At 34.2% G+C, this 23,244-nt stretch overlaps 1 protein-coding gene across 2 annotated transcripts in view; it reads left to right on the top strand.

The window, feature by feature from the left end:
* Positions 1 to 23,244, top strand: part of PTEN (phosphatase and tensin homolog) — an 88,256-nt gene that overhangs the window by 32,728 nt on the left and 32,284 nt on the right. The window contains exon 3 of one of the 2 annotated variants that reach the window (XM_036827805.1): positions 16,911 to 16,955. The exons of the other annotated variant lie outside the window; for it this stretch is intronic. Coding sequence (XP_036683700.1) covers positions 16,911 to 16,955 — 45 coding nt within the window. The remainder of the gene's footprint in view (positions 1 to 16,910; positions 16,956 to 23,244) is intronic. 2 annotated transcript variants of the gene reach the window in all.

Raw genomic sequence — 23,244 nt, 5'->3', positions numbered from 1 at the left:
TCCATTGGTGTATGTCTGTCTTTATGCCAGTACCATACATTGTAGCTTTGTACAAAGTAAATTTTGAAATAGGAATTGTGAGTCCTACAACGTTGTTCTTCTATTTCAAGGTTGTTTTGGCCATTTAGGGTCCTGTGAGAGTCCATATGAATTTTAGGATGGAATTTTCTATTCATGCAAAAGAAAATAGTTGTTGAGATTTTGATAGGAATTGCATTAATCTATAGATTGCATAGTATGATATTGAAATCTTAACGATATCAAGTCTTCCAATCCAGGAACATGCGATATCTTTCTGTTTATTTAGGTCTTCTTTAATTTTTTTTCAACAGTGTTTTGTAGCTTTTTGTGTACAAGTATTTCACCTCCTTGCTTAAGATAATTCCTAGATATTTTATTCTTTTTGATGCTATCGTAAATAGAATTGTTTTCTTAATTTTCCTTTTTGGATTGTTCATTGTTATTGTATAAAAATGCAACTGATTTTTGCATATTAATTTTGTATGCTGCTACTTTGCTGAATTTGTTTATTCTAACAATTTTTTTGTGGCATCTTAAAAAGTTTTCTATATATAAGATCATGTCATCTGCAAACATAATTTTACTTCGTTCTTTCTAATTTGGATGCCTTTTTTTCTTCTTCTTGCCTAATTACTCTGGCTTGAACATTCAGTACTATGTTTGAATGGAAGTGGCGAAAACAGGCCTCCTGCCTTGTTATTTACTTTAGAGGAAAAACTTTGTCTTTTACCATAGCATATCATATTAGCTGTGGAGTGTTGTTTTTTTTTTTTTTAATAGACTTTATTTTTTAGAGCCATATTACATTCGCAGCTATATTGAGCAGAAGGTACAGAGATTTCCCATATACCCCCTGCTGTTCATGCATAGCTTCCTCGTTATCGATGTCCCCAACGAGAGGGGTACATTTGTTAAAATTGATGAACCTACATTGACACATCTTTATCATGCGAAGTCCATAGTTTACATTAGGGCTTCCTCTTGATATTGTACAGTCTGTGGGTATGGACAAATTTATCATTATAAATATATATCCACTATTATAGTATCATACAGGGTAGCTTTACTGCCCTAAAAGTGGTCTGTGCTTTGCCTATTCATCCCTCTTTCTCCCCAGCCTCTGGCAACCACTGATGTTTTTACAGTCTCCACTGTAAAACTTCTGTTTGACTTTTCCAGAATTTAGCATAGGTAGAATTACCCAGTATGTAGCATACAAAAACTCTCTTCCTATTCAATATGGCAGTATATGAAAACTTCACAGCACACTGTGTACAACTACTTTGGGAAGACAGTTGGTGGTTTCTTACAAAACCACACCTACTCCATACAATCAAGCAATGCACCCCTTTGGCTGTTTACCCAAAGGAGTTGAAGACTAATGTTCACACAGAAAGACTTAGTGTTCATCCTTTTCATGGATGTCATACTTCTTAAATGTCTGGCTCCCAGAAGAAGAAAAGGGAAAAAAAAATAGGCTCTGGATCTCTAAATCCCCTGGAAGCCATTTCAGTTGTTGGGGATTGCAGCAATGGCAGCCTGCTTCTGTGTCTGCACATCCATAATCGTAATCAGAAGCAGCAGTCGAGGATCAAGACACAGATCTCTGATATTTGGAGGACAAGTCCCACAAGCTCCATCAGGCTACTCTAAGAATACATCCATGGCTGCCTGCTGGGAGGGAATGAGGGGTGGATAGCTGCTACCACACCAAGAGTTGAAATTGAAATTAATTGTGATTTACTGTCCAGACCTTCTCCTGGAAGCTGCAAGCTTTTGAATAGACTCCAGAGTTCCAAAATAGTTACATCAGACAGATTATGCCAGTACAATTTTTGTCTAGGTGGGGAGATGCATTCCTAGTGCTTTCTATTCTGCCATCTTCCCTCAAGTAATTTTTTATTACAAACTTTTTATATCTTTTGGAATATATATGTTTATATATTATTTTGACAAAAATAATTTAAAAAATTTTGCGCATTGGAAGCTTATTTAGAACTATCTCATAGGAATTCTTTGAGGAAAGGAAAGACTTAAAAAATAAGACAGTGTTTATTCTCACAACTGTCTTTAATGAATTCAGATTTTATATATATCTGAAATTATTTGAAATAAGGTATTGAAATTAGAAAGATTTGAATTCTAGATTTTTTAAGTTTTGAGGGTATTACCTCTCTGCTCTTGTCTAAGTTCTTATTCTCAACTTTCCAAGTATCCACAGTTAAATTTTCCCATTTCCCTTTGGAAAGTGCTGTTTTCTTGCTTTTTTCCGCCTTTCCATTGTATCAAACTTATACGGCAATGAGCCAATTGTGGGCCTGAAATCCTTGGGAGGAGAGAGGAGGAAGTGGGAGGGGCAGTCATGCGGAATGTTTCCCTAAGTAATATTCAGGTTCTTTGAGAGAACTTACCCTCCCTCCTTTAAAAAAAATGCTGTGATGTTTTCTTTTAAATAGATTGTTTATTCTCCTGCCTGTCTCACTGTTGCCCGCAGTGCTAGATAAGAAATTACAGTAAAGTTCAAATATTAAAGGGAGCACACAAAAAAGTATGTGTATGATTTCACCAACCCTCATTAAAAAAATAAATAAATAAACTATAGGAAAATAAAAGAAAGAAGTCAGGGTTCTTGGTTGCACATGACAAAAAGTAACTAATTAGCTTAATTAGAAGACAATTTTTTGAAAAATATTAGATTGCTCATAGCTAGAGAACCAGGCTTTGAAGATTTTCAGAAGCTAAGAGAAGCAGGGCATAGTCAAGAGGTTATAATAAGAGTATCCTATACTGAGGACATTGCTGCTTGGATATTTGCTGTCCCAGATACTGCCAACATGGCTGGATATTGGTGACTGTGCTCATAAACTTTAAGTTCCTCTGGAGATCTCTCTGAATAATCTCTGACTCCTCCGCACCTTGCTCTCACTACCTGGGATTCAGTGTTCAGAACACGAGGACCTAACTGATCTTAGACCTTGTACATGTGATGCGAGAAAGATGGGGAAGGGCGTATTTGCTTCTCATCTCTTGAAATTCTCCAAAATGGAATGGTTTTGGATGCTCAGCAGCCTAGAGATAGCAAATATCCCCTACAGATTTCTCCTATTTTACACGTCCCATCCTCAGACCCTCTTCCCAAAGATATCTACAATTAAAAGTTTCACATATTCTTTAAAAAATTGTTTTCATCTTATACTCACTTCTTAAAGAATTACAAATGAGAACATACTACATATTCTTTTTTCACTTAACATACTTAGGAATTTTCCATATTGGTGGGGAGATATAATTGATTCTTTTATTGGTTGTCTTTTATTCCATTTTATGATCATACCATAATAAACAGCCCACCCAGATACATTTTTTAGGGTATTTCCAGTTATTGCTATTGAAAATAGTGCTCTAATGAAAAGCTTCACACATTTATCTTGGTGTCCTTTTGCAAGTACTTATAATCCTTAAGGTAAATTCTTTGCAGTGGGTCCAGTGGGTCCATGGTTTAAACTAAAAAATGGTATCATTTTATATTCTCACCAACATGTGTGAGTCTTTCCCCTCTCACAATCTTGGTGAACTGAATATTATCAAACTGAAAACTTTTTACTATTTATTGTAATTTGATTTTTGATTGCATTTCTTTTCGAGGTTAAACAACTTGGTGATCTTTATTGGTCTTAACAAATTTTTCCTTGGTTTGTTTGTGTATACTACCCTATTATTATTATTTTTCATAATGATTTTTATGAACTTTTTGAAAATTAGCAAATTAGTGGTACCATTTCTTCAGACCATTTTTATAATGCTATGCCACTCTTGCCATTTGAATTTTACAACTACAAGATTCAGATGAAGCAGTGATAAAGAGCTTGGTGGATTATTTCTGTTTTGAATTATTTATTGTTAACTGTCTGCTCTACTAATATCATGGAATATCAGAGATTTTTGTTGATAGCTGTTTGTTAAGAAATGTTCTTTAAGAGATAGCCTTGCTTAAATTGCAAATAAAAAATGCTTTTAATCCAGAGAAATATCATGCACCCATCAGTCTTGAGTTATTGAATCAGAGCAATATTCTCTTGGACAGAGAAGATAGAAGTGAAAAGGAGATTTAGGAGTTCCTGCTTTTTTTCTACCTCTAGCATTATACAGCTGTCTAACTCACGGAATTCTACCTTATTTATTGTTCTTTTTTTAGTCTAAACATTGCCCCGCACTCCAAGCCTTTTCTTTTGTCTTTACCATTTTTATGTTCCTTTATATATGCTACTCTTTTATATTCATCTATAACTATTTCCCTCCTTTTTTCTGGAGATATGTATTTATTTGTTTGTTTATTTTTAAAATAACGTTGTGGGTAAATTCTCTGCAGCTATGTTTATTGGTTTTAGATAATTTCTGTTTTTCCTCTTTTGTCTGTTTTAAACTAGAGTCATTTGTAATTGTTTATACAGAATTTTAGTTTTTAAAGCCTCTCTATGGTCTTTCCTTTTAGATACTGAGTTATGAATTCATAGCCTGTTATTTAAATGAAGCTTTTGAAATCCGTTTTACTGATCTGTATCATATCTAACTATGCCAGTATTTCCTTCCTTGTCTGACGTAAATTCTAAAATTATATGAACACTTTCTCCCTGCTTCCTGGCATTTCCACTCAAACTTGTTCCTCATTCTTGGTTAGAAATATGTCCAAATTGTACTTCCCTTCTTTATTTTATTAGTCTACTGATAAAAGAAAATTAATTTAAAAAATCAAGAATTTGTTAGAAAATTGCATATAGTTGAAAATATCTTTTTCAGTGGATATTTTGACAGTTGTGAAGTCCCCAGTTATTACTGTATCTTTCTTCTGTTTCAATTTTATTCTCTATCCCAAGAATATACCCATTTCTGTTTCCTTTCTAAGAAGCATGTGCATTGTATTCCAGTGGATTTTTTCATAGATACATCTTTTAGACTTATGCTATCCAATATGGTAGCCACTAGCCACATGTAGCTAATTATGATTAAATTAACATTAATTAAAAGTAAGTTTACTCATTCATTTTCCTTTGCACCAGTCACATTTCAAGTGCTCAGTAGCTACACGTGGCTAGTGTCTACTGTGTTGGACAGCACAGATGTAGAACATTTCCATCATTGTGGAAAGTTCTATTGGACTACTCTTCTAGACAGTGCCATTTTGCTTTTCATTCTAAAAAGTTCTAATTCCTCAAGATGATGTGCTCCTTCTATTGCTATGTCTGCTATTAATCAAAATAAATTTGAGATTTTTTGAGGTGGGTTGCATTTTACAAATTGATGCTTATAATCATATTAGTCTTAAAAACCAATTTTTTAAGGTATAATTTATATGCAACATGTACCTTTTTTAAGTGTACACTTCATTGAGTTTTGACATATATACACCCATGTAAACATCACCACAATCAAGATGTAGAACATTTCTATTACCATAAAAAGTTTCTTAATGCCCCTTTGCAATCAGTCCCCAGCCCTGGTTCCAGGTAATCTCTAAATTTGTCTTCTCTCACTGTAGATAAGTTTTGCCTGTTCTAGAATTTTATATAAATGTAGTCATATAGTATGTACTGTTTTGTGTCTGGCTTCTTTCTTTTAGCATAATAGTTTTGAAGTTCATCCCTGTTGTTAGTAATTTGGTTCTTTTTATTGCTGAGTGGTATTCCATTTTATGGATATGATATAATTTATTTATCCATTCCCCTGTGATGGACATTCGGGTTGTTTTCAGTTTGGGTCTATTATGAACAAAGCTGCTATGAGTATTCATGGACAAGACTTTTGTGGACATATATTTTCATTTCTGTTGGCTACCTATGAGTAGAATTGCTGGGTCATATAATGTAGATGAATGGAACAAAATAGAGATTCCAGAAAAACTCACATATACATTAATTGACAAAGGCTTTATTAACAAATGAAGCTGGAACAACTGTAAGTCAGTATGAAAAGTAAAATGAGCCTTTCTCATCATACAGGCATACCTCGTTTTGTTATGCTTCACTTTATTGCACTTCACAAATACTGCATTTTTTTTTTTTTGCAAATTGAAGGTTTATGGCAGCCCTGAGTTGTCAAGTGATGTTTAGCATTTTTTAGCAATAAGGTATTTTTAAGTTAAGGTAGGTACATTGTTTTTTTAGACATAATGCTGTTGTTGCACACTTAATAGACTATAGTATAGTGCAAACATAACTTTTATATATGCACTGGGATACCAGAAATTTCATGTGATTTGCTTTGTTGCTATATCTGCTTTATTGTAGTCGTCCAGAACCAAACTCAAAAATATCTCTGAGGTATGCCTGTACACATAAATTAACTTAAAATGGATTATAGATGGAAACATAAAAGAAAATGTAAAACTATAAAACTTCTAGATAAAAACACCAAAGAAGAAAATCTTTGTGACTTTTTGTTTAGTCAAAGATTTCTTAGTACATACAAAATTAACCATATAAGAAAAAATTGACAAAGTGAACTTCATCAATATTAAATACTTCTATTTTTTGAAAGACACCATTAGTGAATAAAAAAGCAGCCACAGTCTGGGAGGAATATTTGCAGTGCATATATCTGACAAAGGACTTGAATTCAACACAGTATAAAGATGCTGTTACAAATTCATAAGAGGACAACCCCATAAAGGGCAAAAGATCTGAACAGAAACTTTTTAAAAGAAGATTTATAAATGATCAATAAGCATATGAAAAATTCAAAATCATCAGGAAAATGAAAATTAAAACACAGTGAGATCCTATTTCATATTTACTGGGATGGCTAAAACTTAAAGGGCTAATGGGTAGGCAAGGATGTAGATCAACTGGAACTCTCATCCATGTAAAAGCACAAAACGATACAACTTCAGAGAAATGTTTGGCGGTTTCTTATTCATAATATTTTTAATAGCCTTCTGAATTTTTTTCAGTGGGTTATAGGTTACTTACTACACTGTTTATTTCTTTTCCTTCTAATTTTATACCTCTTTAGATAGAATAGATTTTCTTTAGTTCTGGGGATTACTATCTTTCACCTGAATATAATATAAAGCTCTTATTTTTGCTCTTCTATTTAACTTGAGATAATGTAGGAGAAAGTACTATTGTGCAGGCAGGAGTGAAAAGTACATTTTCAACAAGATACTTACTTTCCTTGTGTCGGATATATGACTGATTTTAATTCTGACAACCTGAAGATGACTAGAAGAAAACAGTCAAGAACTAGAATATTTGCAGTTTGCCTGTGTTAATGGGATTAAGGCAGATATAATTTATGTGTTAAAAAGAAAAACAACAATCCAATTTCATGTTTTAGTAGGAGCAGTAGCAACTGTAGGTATATTAGGGTTCTAAGGGCAAATGTTGATTCAACATGGATACAGCAGATGAATTAAAAATGGTTACCAAATAGTGACTCACCTACAGAAAAATGTAGCAAATAAGTAATTATTTTTCTTTTTAGCCTATTTCTGGATTAGTAAGAGCAATCTAGTGTTCTTAGGCTATTTTCTGAATGGGATACCTTGAAAGGGGGTTTGCTGATGGGTTTTTCTCAAGCTGCTAGAAGCAATTGTTATTACGATTGTGGTTGTTCCTACTTGGAGTTTTGTTACCAGTGTATCCACAGTAGTGCTTGTCACATTGCAGGTGTTCAATAAATATTTGTTGGATGAATTTTTATCAGTTCCCAGCTCTAATAATATAGACTTTAATATCAGTAAGTACTGGCACCAAGCAGAGATATACCAGTTCACCTTTAAAAAACAGAATGACTCTCAGGCCTTACAGTAAGACTTCAATTTAAAGCAGTGGAATATATTTAGTTTGTCAACATAAAGCCTTTCGGTGAAAAGAAGGATTGGTTAGCTATTGAAACGTGGAAAAAGCACTGCCAAGAGAAAGGAAGCCTTAGCCAATGAACTTTAGATATTTTTGGCAAAACCATTCCTTTTGTGGAGATGGAAACATCAGAATATCATAGTCTATTAAAAATTGCTTCATTTAACTAACTTCTCTTGTTTGATTCCACATTTATTCAGCAACATTCTGATTTCAGTTCTCAGGTCTGCTTATGGTGAGATATGGTCATAAAGATATGAATAATTTAGTTCTTATGGCAGTTGGATTTTTCAATAAATTAGTATATTGCCATTATGATCATTATGATATTTATACATCAGTCATATGATATGGGTTTTAATTTGTTCCTGGGGGGGGAAAAAACACCACTCAATATGCTGACAGGATCAAGTCTAAACCTGAAAGGTAGAGGATCAGACTCTGGACCACCAGTAACTTCACCAAAGTAACAACTGAGTTTCTTATGCCTTCTAAGAGTCAGTATAAAGCTTATCTTGCAACCTAGATTCTTTCTCCTCTATTGGAATGAGTTCAGTAGCATGGTGTTAATGTATAGAGCATCTAGATTGAGTTTTGCATTTGATTTATGTAATCTTGTCTTGCTTCTTCAGAGCTGAACATTGCATAGTATATTAATTTGTAGAGTGTGACAACTTGTATAGCAAGTATATGTAAACATTTATATGTACTATATTTCATGAAGAAATATTATGAAGGTCAGTTTTGAACTTGCTTTGTAATCACTGACTTTTTTTTTTTTTTGGCTGAGTTGGGTCTTTGTTGCTGCGTGCAGGCTTTCTCTAGTTGCAGCGAGTGGGGGCTGCTCTTCGTTGCAGTGTGTGGGCTTCTCATTGCGGTGGCTTCTCTTGTTGCGGAGCATGGGCTCTAGGTGCATGGGCTTCAGTAGCTGTGGCTCGCGGGCTCAGTAGTTGTGGCTCACGGGCTCTAGAGCGCAGGCTCAGTTGTTGTGGTGCACGGGCTTAGTTTCTCCGCGGCATGTGGGTTCTTCCCGGACCAGGGATCAAACCCGTGTCCCCTGCACTGGCAGGCGGATTCTTAACAACGAGCCGCCAAGGAAATCTCCAATCACCAACTTGCTTAATTGGAGTGTTTAGTCCATTTATATTTAATATAATGATTAATATGTTTTATTTAAGACTAACATCTTTCTACTTGTGTTTAGTTGTTCATTCCTATTTCACTCTCATTCTCTCCATTCCTCTTTTTCTGTCCTCTTTGGGGTTAATAGAATATTTTCAGGTATTCAATTTAAATTCTTCTATTGACTTTTTATTTGTATGTATAAATATATATATATTTAGAGTTTGTTCTAGGTATTATAGAACACATTCTTAGCTTATTACAGTTCCCATTAAAATATAAGAGCCCTACAACAGTGAAATTCTGCTTGCCTCAATATTTTTGGTATGATTTTATATCTATGTATGTAATAAACCCCATAATACAGTGTTATTTTATTTGCTTTAAACAGTCAGTTGTCTTTCAGTGGAATCAAGAGAAGAAAAAGATGTCCTTTTATATTTATTCGTATATTTACCATTTCTGATGCTTTTTGTTTCTTTCTGTAGACTCACTTTTCATCTGGAATTAGTTCCCTTCAGCCTGTGGGCAAGTCTGCTGGCGACAGATCCTCTCAGCTTCTGTTGATTGTTTTTGAAGGGCATTTTGCTGGATATAGACTTCTGGGATGGCTTTTTTTTTTTTTTTGCTTTTCAGCACTTCATTAGATCTGATGAGAAGTCAGCCATTACTCAGACTGGTATTCTCCTATATATAATGTGTCTTTTTCTTTGACTCCTTTTGTTTTTTTCCTTTTGTCTTTGGTTTTCAGTGGTTTTGATCATGATATGCATAGTGTGGTTCTTTTATATTTGTCTTACTTGAAGTTTATTGAGCTTCTAGTATCTCTAAGTTAATGTTTTACACCATGGGTGGGAAATTTCCGGCCGTGATGTCTTTAAAAATTTTTTTCAGTTTCTTTCTTCTGTTCTTCAGGTTAGATAATTACACTAATCTGTGGTCAAATTCATATCTTTATTTTCCAGCTAATATTTATGCATAACAAACCACCTCTAAACATAAATAGCATAGAACATTTATTTATTTTATACTCACAGATCAAGTGAGTCAGGAATTCAGACAAGGCATGGTGGAGATGGCTTGTTTCTGCTCCAGTGTCTGGGGCCTTAGTTGGGAAGACTCAGTGACTGGAGATGAGTTGGCAGGTTGGGGGCTGAATCATCTGAAGGTGTTTTCACTCACATGTCTGGTAAATGCTGTCTTTATCTGGGTCTTTAGTTGGGCTTTTGGCCAGAACCCCTATACTTGGCCTTTCCATGTAGGCTAGTTTGGGCTTCCTCATAGCATGGCAGCTTGTTAAGAATGAAGTGCATGGGTAGAAGTGCATGGCATTTTTATGACCTAGCCTTAGAAATAGCTTTATGTCACTTCTGCCCATACTGTGTTGGTTGAGGCAGTCACAAAGGTGTGCCCAAGTTCAAGGGGGAGGGACCATAGACCCCATCACTTGATGGGAACAGTGTTAAGGTTATGTTGTATGGAGAGCATGTGGGCTGGGAGATGTAGTCATTCTTAGAAAATACAATCTGCCACATCTTTCTTCTGCAGTCCCCAGTCTTCCGTTAAGACCATGCAAGTAGATCTTTTTCTTTTCAGATACTGTACTTTTGAGACCCAGAATTTCTGTCTTTTGTAGTCTCTGTGTCTTTGCTGAGATTTGTCTTTTCATTTGCTATAATCATTTTCCTTTACATTCCTATATATATTTATAATAGCTGCTTCAAAGTCCGTGTCTGCTAATTCTAACATGTGGTTTGTCTTGGTGTTGGTTTCCACTGACTGCTTTTTTTTTTCTTGGTCATAGGTCATATTTTCCTGCTTTGCATGTCTAATAAGTTTTAATTGTATGATGAATGTTGTGGGTGATATGTTGTAGGGAGTCTGAATGTTAATTTAAGGGTGCTGAGTTTCATTTTGGCAGGCATTTAAATTAATGGTTAATCTTCTTGTATTATCGAGCTTGGTTTTCTTTGTTAAGGCAGGCCTATTTTAGTTTTGTTTTTTGTTCAGGGCATGGTCCTACTCCTAACGTGTGGCCTTTCTGGGTTCTCAGCTGAATACGTGAGTCCCTCAATGAGGTCTCTCCACTCTGGCTGGACCAGAACTCCTTCTCCTAGAGCTGTGCTGTCTCTGGTGTCATCTCCATTATGCTTCCAGATTCTGCACATATGCAGCCCAACCCATGGCCAAGTCCCTGAGGTGAATTTCCATACACACTTCGAAGTCCCTCTGTCTGTTCATCCTCCTTTTTCTGCTACCCTCTTCCACAAACTCTAGCTGCTTTACCACCCAGAACTCCAATCTCTGCCTGTATACCTCAGTGAAACCTTTGTTCCATTTGTTCTACTTCCTTCTGCTGTGTCAGAAAAGAGTCTCCAACCTGAAAACAAGGCAGCCACGGGGTAACCTCATGTTTCTTTTTCCCTAAGGATCATAAGCCTATGCTACCTTTTGTTTAGTGCCTCATACATTTTGCCCAGTTTTACAGTTATTTACAAGAGGAAATCTCCTGTACCAGATACTCTTTAATGGTCAAAAGTACATACATGCTCCTGTAAGAAAAATTTTAAGAGATGGCCCCTTTATATTGAATGCCAGTATAAAAAAAGATTTTTAGGACAAAGTTATTTAAGGCCTATTCATAATAGAACTTTAATCTGGTTACAATAACTTTGCTACTGTATAATAATTTATAACGTTCAAATTTTGCTTTTTACTGAATTTTACCCATAAATTTGTATTGATGTTCTCTAGAAATGGCAAAGTGAAAATTTTTATTTTATTCTCTCTCCCTCACTAATGGCAGATATTCTTTCCCAGTCTCCAACCTGTTTTAATAGCCTTAACATTGCCCCTCAACAAGCCACTACTAGTTTGACACCTATTTACCATCTCTAATGTATTTCCATTTTACTAGGTCAATCAGTATTATTTTGTGGGATATTTAATTTAATGAAAGGTTACCCTAATAGATACTTTTCTTTTCTAGAAGTGAAGTGATTTTATTTTTAAATGTGTGTTATAAGACATCAAATGAGGCTGTTTATTTAGGAAGCCTTTAGTACTTCCTGAATGGAATGTAGAAAAATAAAAGATGGGGAAGCAGAAATTCTTAGCAGTTGTGCCCATAATAAATAATACTTGAAAGTTAAAAGAGGATAAAAGTTGGCTTTGAATATACATTGTAGACACCTAGCTAAAGTAACATAAGAAGTGTCCTGATGAAATTGAAGGATAGGCTTTCCATGGCTGGAGCCTCTAGGAGGGATTTAAAGAGATAACACATTACCAGCATTTTAATGAATTGTTTCTGTTTTGTTGACATCGTTTCTCACTGATGTTAGATTTGTGATTTTGGCATACAGTGTGTGCCAATAATTTTTTTTTTTTTAACATCTTCAGGACAGGCTCAGTATGAATGAAAATATAATTAAGAAAAACCTCATGAGTCTTTATAAATAGGAATTGCATGAATCATTAAAACTAATTATTTCTCAAGGAGGACTGTTATCACATTTAAAAAAAGCTTTGATCCTTGTTTTTTCTACTTTAAAAATAGTATATGAAAATATTAATTTTATGTAAACTCTAAAAAATACTGTTTAAAAGAACCTAGACTTTTAATGAAGCCCACTTTTTGGAGGTAAAACATAGTGTGATATAACTTCATCAGTTCTTACTTTTTTGGGAAAATACATTAGGACAGAAAACTTTTTTCTTTTGAAAGTAGTATGTGCTTATGTTTTAACAACAAAATTGTAGAAGTGTTGAAAGTAAATCATGAAAGCCTCCATCTCTCCCTGAAAACCCAGGATAGCCACTGTGATCATTTTGGTATGTGTCCTGTCAATCCTTTAGACTCCAGTTTAAGTGTACGAAGGGCTGCCACATGTGAATAGTATTCCTTGGAGATGGGCAATAGGATGTGTACATACCTATTAATATAGTATTGGTTTATGTATTTGGATTCAAAACATAAAGTTACCAGACACAGAATGAACTAAAAATGAACTGTTAATCCTCCAAAATATCTTTTTTCCCCCCTCTGCTCACATTTACATTGTAGGTTTTCCGTGAGAAAATTGTATTTTGTAGATCATTTTTTGCTTATTCATTTTCTCTCAGAAGAAACCTATGGTGGAAGATATGGCAGGTAGCAATGAGTTGTTGTTTATTAAATTTTATGATCACTGTCCTTCAAATCATTTGTCTATGTTTTGGTTATTCTAATTATCCTTAATATTTACCTAAATTTCCAACCAAATTAAAATAGAAACTGAGAAAAGTCTAAAAGTATGTATAAAGCTTCTAGAACAAAACATAGAGAATATCTTTATGAATTCTTTATGTGTAGGGAAAGATTTCTCAGAGATGATGCAAAGTTCTAAACAAAAGAAAAATTTGATGTATTGGATTTTATCAAAATTTAAATTTGTTGATTATCAAAGCACAATATTAAGGAAATGAACAGGCAAGTCGTACACAAGGAGCAAATATCTGACAAAGGACTTATACCTAGAATATATAAAAGACTCCTATAAATCAATAATAAAAAAGACAAACAATCCAGTTGGGGGAAGAAATGAGCCAGTGACTTAAACAGACATTTCAAAAAAGAAAGTGTAAAAATGGAAAAAAAGAAAGTAATAAACAAATGAAGGACTAGAATTTTAAGAAGCTGACAGCACCAAATATTGATGAGACTGTGGAGCAACTGGAACTCTTAGAATGTTGGTAGGACTGTGGAATGGTACAGCCGCTTTTGAAAACTGTTCAGTAGTTTCTTATAGAGTTAAATATGCACCCACCCTATCTCCTCTGTGACCCAGCAGTTCTACTCCTAGCTGTTATTTACCAAAGGAAATGAAAGCATATGTCCCCCAAAAGACTTGCACGAGAATGTTTATGCACTTTATTCATAATAACCCCAAACTGTAAACATCCCAGATATCCATCAAAGGAGAATGGATAAACAAATGGTGTTATGTTCATGCAGTGGAATAATAGAATAAAAAGAATGAACTATCCATACATGTAACAACATGGGTAAATTCGAAAAACATTAAGTGAAGGAAATCAGTTTAAAAAGAATGCATATTACATGATTACATTTACATGAAATTAAAGAACAAGGCCAAACTAATATATGGTAATAGTAGTAGCTACCTGAGAGCTTGGTGGGGCTTGACTGAAAATGGGCACGAGGGAATTTTCTGGGGTGGTAGAAGTGTTCTATATTTTGATTGGAGTGGTTGTTACAAAACTTATAGAATTGTACACCTAAGATCTGTCTATTTCACTGTATGTAAATTTTTACCTCAATTTAAAGAAAAATCCAAAAGTAAAAATTGAGAAAAAGGTACGGCAATATAGAAGATAAAGAGGGTAGAACAGACAGGAGTGAAAGGGTCTGTAACAAACCACTTTTTCCTGTAATATATTTATAGACGTCTTTGTAGCAGAATCAGTGCTTCCTGGGTTGGTTGAAGTAGTGGGTTAAAGCAAAGAATTATAAAAAGTTACACGTACCTTAAATATTTACTTTAAAAAAGTTGTACACATGAAATACTAAAATCAAATAGTTCTATAGGGTTTATTAACAACTACTGCCACAACAACAAAAAAAGTAGTTATTTTCCTTTGTTTCCCTATGCCCTGTGGCAAGAGTTCTTAATCTTAGGCCATGTACCTTTTTGACAGTCTGGTGAAGCTTATGAACCCTTTCTTAAAATGATTTTAAATCCATAAAATAAAATTCATAGGATTATAAATGTGCCTATTATATTAGTTTTGATTATAATTGTTATAAAATATTTTAAAACATCTATATAATAATAGTTATTAACACATTTAAATCAAATCTGTTGTCAGGTCTAATGACTATGTTAATTTTTGCAGTGTTGATTGTAAATAATATTTTGATATCTTCAACGACTGTAGTATGACATATCAGTTAGTGATAAAGTTGTAAGTACTGCTTGTATTACTGTGTAACATAATTTTTCACATTCAAGTTTATGGACTCTTTTTTTCCCTCTTAACCCAACCACATATTTTCATTCTCCCATTCTTCCAGTAGTATATTGTAATTTTGGTTATATCAATATTGGGTTTTTATGTCATTATGACTAGATAAATGTCATTCATAGTTAAGCAATATAGTATATTATAACTGGTTTTTCCTGCACATTTTGTTTTCCCTGGATTTACAGTTCTCCCTCTCTCCATCCCTTCTTCCCTCCTTTTTTCTCCCTCTCTTTCTCTCTCTCTCATTTAGTTTCTACATTCTTAACTTTAATTCGTCCCTAAACTTACCCCTAGTTGTATAAATCTCTGTATATGTTTGAGCACATTTTTTATTATATCAATTTCATCTTCTCCAGGAACCTTCTGGTCTGCCCTAATCTGGATTAGTCGTTCTCTAGGCTTGCTGTATGACTGTCTAATCGAGATGTCCCTTCACTATTCATTCTGGGGATTCTCCTTTTTTCTTCTCATGCGTTGGATTCTTCAGTTTCTGGAACTTGTCATCTTCTTTCACGGTTTCCCACCCTTGTTTTGGTGGAACACGTCTTGTAGTAACTTCCTGAGAGAGAATATGTGGAAAGCAAAATTATTTGAGACTTTGCTTATTTTAAAATGCCTTTATTATATATTCACACTTGTTTTATAGTCTATCTTGGTATGGAATTCTAGGCTGGGAATAATTTTAAGTCAGAAGGTTTTGCCCAGTTGTTTTCTAGCTGCTGGTGTTGCCATTAAAAAGGATGATGTTATTCAGATTCCAGATTCATTTTATGAAACATGTTTCCTTTCAGGCAGCTAGGATCTTATGTTTATGTCTTCAGCATTCAGAAATTTCAGTGAGATATATATGCCTTTATTTGGGTCTGTTTTAATATTGCTGAATACTCATTATACCCTTTCAGTTTGGAAATTCATGGGCTTCAGTTTTGGGTATTGTTCTTGAATTATATCTTGGATTTCTTCTCCTGTGTGTTCTGTTGTTTTCTCTGGGATGCCTATTCATATGTTGAATCTCCTAGACTTTAGATCTTTTAAAATCTTCTCTTCTGTTTTCCATTTGTTCTTCTATTTATTCTATTTCCTCAGCCTTATACTTTTCTAACCCCTCTATTACCTACCTTACAGAATTAAACAAATTTGTATGCATAAAGTATTTAAAATAGTGCCTGGCATATAGTAAGTGTTGGCTGTAATTGTTGTTGTTGTTTAGTTTCTTAACTAATTGTTGAGGGGAGAGGTCTTTGGTCTTTTGACGTAATAGCTGTATGACCTTGGGCAAGTCCTGTAATTTCTTTGATACCTACTTCCTTCATCTCTCTATCTCTCAGATGTTTGTGAGCATCAAATGAGACTATGTATGTGAAAATACTTAATAAACTTTGTACAGAGCTAATAGTTATTACTTGCATCTTTCAAATATCAAAAGTTTTTAGTTTGAAAGAAAATGATGGCTGAATTTCCAGGGTTATTTTTAAGATTTCTTGATTGCATGTAACTATTTCTCACAAAACTGTATAAGCTAGGTGAACTTGAGCTAAATGCTAATGCTGCTCTTTAAAGGAGTTATTTCTTAATACTCAATCTCATTATGTTAGGCTGAAGAGAGAAGATTATGAAAATATTCATTTTATGAAGAGCTATGGCTTTACTTCAGATTGTATAAATCTGTGTAATGTAATAATTACTTAAGAAAGACCTGATTACTAGTTTAAACCCATGGATAGAATATTTATTGGAGTTTATTTATTTATTTTTCTTAAATGGTATTTGAGATTAGGAAAAATAGAATCTGTCTTTTGGTTTTTCTCAATAGTAGTAATGTAATTTCAAATGTTAGCTCATTTTTGTTAATGGTGGCTTTTTGTTTGTTTGTTTTGTTTTAAGGTTTTTGGATTCAAAGCATAAAAACCATTACAAGATATACAATCTGTAAGTATGTTTTCTTGTTTGTATGCTTGCAAATATCTTCTAAAATAACTATTGAGTGAAAGTTATTTCCTTGTTAGAATGAGGTAGAGTTAAAGATATATTTTAACAGAACTGTATTCCTAAAACAATTAGTTCAAGAAGTCTGATTGAGAGCATAGTTAGGTCATTTAGAAAGTGTAGTGATGAAGTAAAACAATGTTGGCACAGATTCATGTTACTTGATCTGCTTTAAATGACTTGGCATCTAGCCCATCTTTGGGCCCATAACCATGTGGTAACTTGAAGTGTAATTCACACAGAGCTTCTGCTAAAGCATTAATGCCATCTTCCATGGAGGGATGCTTCTAGAGTAGACATAATTTTATTCTGTGTCTCTAGGTCAATTGATTGAAAAAGCTATTAGCATATTCTCTAACTGTATATAAAATAAATAAGTTAACTAAAATTGTTGAATTGGGTGGCTTCTCTTGTCTGGGGCAGGGATGTAAGGATTGCCTCTGGATTCAGCTAGCTGACCTTATCTTTAACCTTTCATTTTTTCTTTTGACTTTGTGAGTAGAGGTGTAAAGTAGAAAAAAAAAAGAAGGAAAGAAAAATGTGAAGAAAATATCTTATCATTTTTGCTCTTGACCATTTTTTCCTTCCCAAAATATTGACCATTTTCTAATTAAAAAAACAAATTGTGTATAAAATGTGTTATGTTTCTACCTGGCTTTTATTTTTCCTATGTGATATGTATAAATTATGCAATGGAAAAAATTTTAATCTAAAGTTATGTATGCTAATTTACTGTTATAATTTCTGTAGAGTTTATTTATAAAATATAAGAACAAGGTTTTTTTCTGCGTTCAGTGGGCTTTCAGATATTCACTAAAAAAATGAAAGATTCTCTCTGCCTTATTGGCTTGTGGGATGTTGCTTTTTTATCTTTAATTTAGTGATCTTTGTACTCTGATAAGACTTCAGAAGACCCGAGAGTGAAGTAGAGGCTAGTATTGTATCTCTTAGTGAGTTGTCACTGATTTCCTCAGATGAACAAAGAAGCAAACATTTATTGAGGGCTTGCTACATGTTAGACATTCTACAACATTTTGTTAGTGCAGAGGTGAATAAGATGTAGTTCCATTCCTCAGGTAATTATAGTCTAATGTGAAAGGTAGACAAAGTATTATAGAAGAGGTAACTCTTGTATAGAAGAGAGCTGTGTAGACAACAGTCAAAATAGTGATTGCACCCCGTAGGGAAGGTTTCATAAAGAACGGCATGTTTGAGCTGGGGTGAAAAGAATCATAGAGGTTGACCTGAGGCTTAAGAGGAGGGGAAATGGCAGTGCAGGCAGAGAGAATGTCATGTAAGGAGCTTGTTGGCATAATATTGTCTAGAATATGGCAGATAATCCATTATGGTCAGATTATGGTGTGTGTGTGTGTGTACGGTGTAGTGGTAATAAGTAACAAGATGAAAGAAAGTAAAAGGTGCTGTAGAAACTTAAGTTTAGGTGGGTCCCAACTTACAGATGATCTGTGCATATATCCTTCTCTTTTCTGGATTAACCTCTCCTACAAAAACTCTTGTTACAGGTGCCAGAGTGTTTCTGTGGAGGAAAATAAAAACCACAAAGTTTTGTAGTTTTTGAACAACTGGATTCAGAAGTTAAGTTTCAAAACAAAACAAAAAACAAAAAACCAAACAGGACATGAACTGTCAAAAGCTGGAGTCCACTAAATGAGTCACCTCAGGCTTAGACTCTTAGTACTGGGCATGTAGAGAGTCCCAGAAGGAAGGTAGAAACATACTAAAGACAGATTCTGCCTTATTTCAAAATTTTATTTGAGTTTAACATTATATCCAAAGAAAGGAAAGGAAATTCTTTTCATTCCTGTATGCAGTGGCTTCCTGCTTCTAGAATTTAGGACTCAGGTTTGTACTGTCAGTATTGTGGGTCACTTGTGTTATTATGGTTAAAGTTGGCATTGGTATCTAGACTGGAGAGTTGATTGCCTGTTTGTTTTTGTATATCCAAACATCGGACCCCCAAGTTAGTGAACTGTCTCATTATTAGTTGAGAGTAGCTTTTGGTGCACATATTTTAACTCCCTTATTCCCCCATTCATTTAATGGAATCATAGACTGGAAAGTACGTGAAAGAGATCATTTAGTCCAACCTTCTCATTTTACTGATGGGGAATCTGAAGCCTAGAGAAGTTAAGTGAGTTGAACAAGGTCACACAGGTACATATGGTAGCAGACCATCCACAGTTGATGCCGGTATTCCCTTTCTGTTTTTTTTTGTTTGTTTGTTTGTTTTAATCTCCCCAAATTTTACTTTCTTCAGAAGTTTCTAGAACTACCAAGTTGTAGCATGTTTTGATTTCTGATGTCACTTTTCAGCCTTCTTTGCTTTTCTACCCCTGTTTATATTTCTGGCTCTGGGTAAGTGAGTCTGATAAGTAGCAGATGTTTCTATTTTATTTCTTTTATTTTTAGGATATTAATTTCATGTGATGTATGTCTTTGCAAAGATATGTAAATGGAAAGATCTTAAAACATTTGCACTTGACATACCTGTATTTAATAGTATATTAAACTTTTTATGGCAACTATGACATATGTGGGTGAAGAAGAGTTCTTAATGTGGACTTTCTAATAATTGACTGTAACTGTTTATATATCTATTATCAGGCATTCAGTAAGTTATTTTAAGAAAGGACAAAATTAGCCTCATATCATTAACCAAATTCAGGTGTACTTGGTGAATTACTTAGTACATTAATCCGTTTGTTTTATGCAAGTGTGTGTACTTCATTTTTGTATGTTGCTCTGTAATCTGTCTTCTGGTGGGGGTAAGGGGAGGAGGGGGGAGATAGGGTATAAAGACATAATATAGTTCTTGCCTTTGAGGAAGTTAAATGTTCACTGGATACTAATTTTTAGAAGGTTGACTATACTTCATGGTATATTCTATTTGACATACAGCTCTGCATCATTTTGTGGTAAACCTTCAGCTGTTGTTAATTTTTATCTATTAAGTGTTCTTTTGTAAGATAGGGATAACTCCATTGAAGAGAGTAAAGTAGAGACCTACATGCCTAGCTGATTCTATGACGAGTCTCATTTCTCTGGAAGCATTTCCTATTGATCTTATCCCTTTCTTCACTTTCTGTCTACTGCTTCATAAAAGCTCTCTTTCAGTGCATCTTTATTTCTCTTGTCTTATATAAGCCAATATGAGGTGATGATTTAAAAAAAGATATCTTTTAAGTTGAGTTCTAGTTATAAGGAAGTATAAATGGTTAGATCTACCTAACACTTGTCTTAGTCAGATCCCATTTACCATTCATGTATCTTTAATTTTGGTTTGTTGAAAGACTTGTCTTATCACTAATATACCATAAATTTACAAGGGTCTCTGTGTGTGTGTGTATGTGTGTGCAGTTATCAGAGAAAGTTTGTGTTTTGTTTTTTTTAATTTTTAAAAATTTATTTATTTGTTTATTTTTGGCTGCGTTGGGTCTTCATTGCTGTGCGTGGGCTTTCTCTAGTTGCGGCGAGCGGGGGCTACTCTTCGTTGCGGTGCGCGGGCCTCTCATTGCCGTGGCCTCTCCTGCTGCAGAGCACGGGCTCCAGGCATGAGGGCTTCAGCAGTTACGGCACGTGGGCTCAGTAGCTGTGGCTCGTGGGCTCCAGAGCACAGGCTCAGTAGTTGTGGCGCCTGGGCTTAGTTGCTCCGCAGCATGTGGGATCTTCCTGGACCAGGGATCGAACCTGTGTCCCCTGCATTAGCAGACGAATTCTTAACCACTGCACCACCAGGGAAGCCCCATCAGAGGTTTGAATTAAGAGAGTCTTCTTTCTTTCTTACCGGATCAACCACTCCCCAGATCACTTTCATCACTACCAGGCCCAGTATATGTTTTCACATACCCCCTATCCATACCTGTAGATATTTTCACAATTTTTTCATGTTTTCATTATCACTGTTTGTTGGTTCTTTTATGCCAAATAATGCTCTTGTTGGAATGCTGACTTTGACTAAAATTTGTCATTGTTTTGTTTTTTAAACTTTTATATTTTTTATTATGCGTGGAGTATGGAACAATACTGAAAAAAGTTTGACTTTTGTAATCAGAGGTGCTGGGCTCTTCCATTTACATATCGTGGTTTGGGGCCAGTTTTGTAATGCTCTTCTAAATTTAGCTTTCTCATATATAAAATGGAGATGGTATTAACTATTATATGATTGTGAGAATGAATTTAAAAACATGGAAACTTTGTAAGGTATGCACATCTAATAGACATTTAGTAGCTCATTATTTTCACTTTCCCTCCATTTTTTTCCTCTTAATAATATTTGAGAATCAGTATATGAAGGCAATCATCAGCAGTGTTTATCAAGCCAAACATTTTGAGCTGCTAAAAAAGTACAGGAATTTTAGATAACTGAAGCTGTATGAAACTCAACATGTTTATTTTTTGTTGTGCTCTCATGAGACCAGTTTCTTAGAATTGTTTCCTGGTATATACCTCTCCCCTCACCTCGTAAGCCCTATTTTACATGATTCCTTATAAAATATTCCATGACGGATTCTTCTTATTGACCATACTCCTCTTTAACCTGTACCAAAGAAAGTGTAAAATGTTACTATTTTCTTGGTCAGTTCTCTTCTTCCTGCCTGTCATTTTTTTTTTTTAAATAAAAGTGAGTATGAAATTATTTAGCAAGGATGCATATATGTGCATATGTCATTGTTAAATAAATTTTCTTTCTAGCAAAACTCAATATACTAAATTATAGTATGCTAAAATGGAAAAGCTTTGTTTTCAGCAATATTATGAGAAGCTGATTTGTTTCAGGTCTGACCAGTTAGAAATTAGTGGATTGCAGTTTGCTTATAATTAGTTCAACCTTCATGTGGATTTTTTTTTTTTTTTTTTTTTTGCTACACCACCTGGCTTGTAGGACCTTAGTTCCCTGACCAGGGATTGAACCCAGGTCCTCGGCAGTGAGAGCACCAGGGAATTCCCAACCTTCATGTGGATTTGAGTTTAAAAATTGTTTAAAATAGATGAACTCTACAGATATTTCAGGATTTCTAAATGTAAAGCACAGGTCCATAACCACTTATGTGAAATTCTTTGGGCTAGTTGTGTTTCAGCATTCAGAATTTTTCAGTTTATAGAAAGGTAACATGGAAGCATATATTTTGTATTGCATAACACCCCAGTGGGATTTGGAACAGTACCTAGAATAAAATGTTTTACTCTTTGCTGTAAGTGTATTCCTATTAATTAAGGACTACACATTCTCATAAACTCAGATCAAGTTCTACTGCAATTGAGTTTGCCATACAGTTAAAAGAAAGTTTCAGATGCTTCAAAATTTGGGTATTTTGGAATGGTGGATTAAGAGGCTATGGACCTTTATTTGTTTTAAAATGCTAAGTTTTTATTTTAAATAATTTTTAAAATATCTGGTTTGGTTAGTAGTTGGAGGTACCAGAATGCTGCTGACCACAAGCTAATGTATGGAATCCCTTTCTGAGCCTATTAATGTTTATAAACATGGCCTATTAATCATGAGTCAGCCACTGCATGATAACAAACATGTGACTACTATTAAAAAGGCAAATTTTAGTATGCTGTAAGTAATGCTAAGTCAACATTACTTTTTTCTCTTCTGTATTGATTTTACTTACTAGTCTTTCATTACTCTCAGACATTAATTAAAACTTATAACCTAAGAGATTATTGAAAAAGATGACCTTTGGCTTCTCTAAAGAGAGAAAGATCTGGTTAAAAAATTTAGTAAGTGTTGTGTCTGAGTAGATTACCATCATTCAGTTTTTCTTTACTTTTCCTTTGCCCTTATAATTTTACTGTTTTTAACATACATCTTTTGTAGTAATAGTTTGAGAAAACTGTATATGCTCAATTATAAGGCAAAGATAAAATTGAAGCTAGTTAGTTGTTTATACATATCTTGTGAAATCAAAAATAAAGACCATTAGCATATATAATTTTCACAGAGGGAATGTGAAGGTGTAGATGCAGCTGAATTTGCAATGTTGTATATTAGTGGCATTATAAGTTTTGTAAGCAAATGTATAAGCTCTGATTGCATATACTTAACATTTTCAGCCTTGATTTTGTTAATCGTAAAATGTGGATAATAACAGTACCTACTTCACAAGAGTTTTAGGATTAAAAGCAATAGTTAATGTAAGACATATAATGCTTGGTACATTATAAAGGTTCAGAAAATGTTTGTTACTAATATACTTTTTTTTCT

Source organism: Balaenoptera musculus, chromosome 16 (genome assembly GCF_009873245.2).
Source record: "Balaenoptera musculus isolate JJ_BM4_2016_0621 chromosome 16, mBalMus1.pri.v3, whole genome shotgun sequence".
Classification (NCBI taxonomy): Eukaryota; Metazoa; Chordata; class Mammalia; order Artiodactyla; family Balaenopteridae; genus Balaenoptera; species Balaenoptera musculus.
Note: the sequence above shows the minus strand (reverse complement) of the source record. Positions and strands in the feature narration are given on the sequence as shown.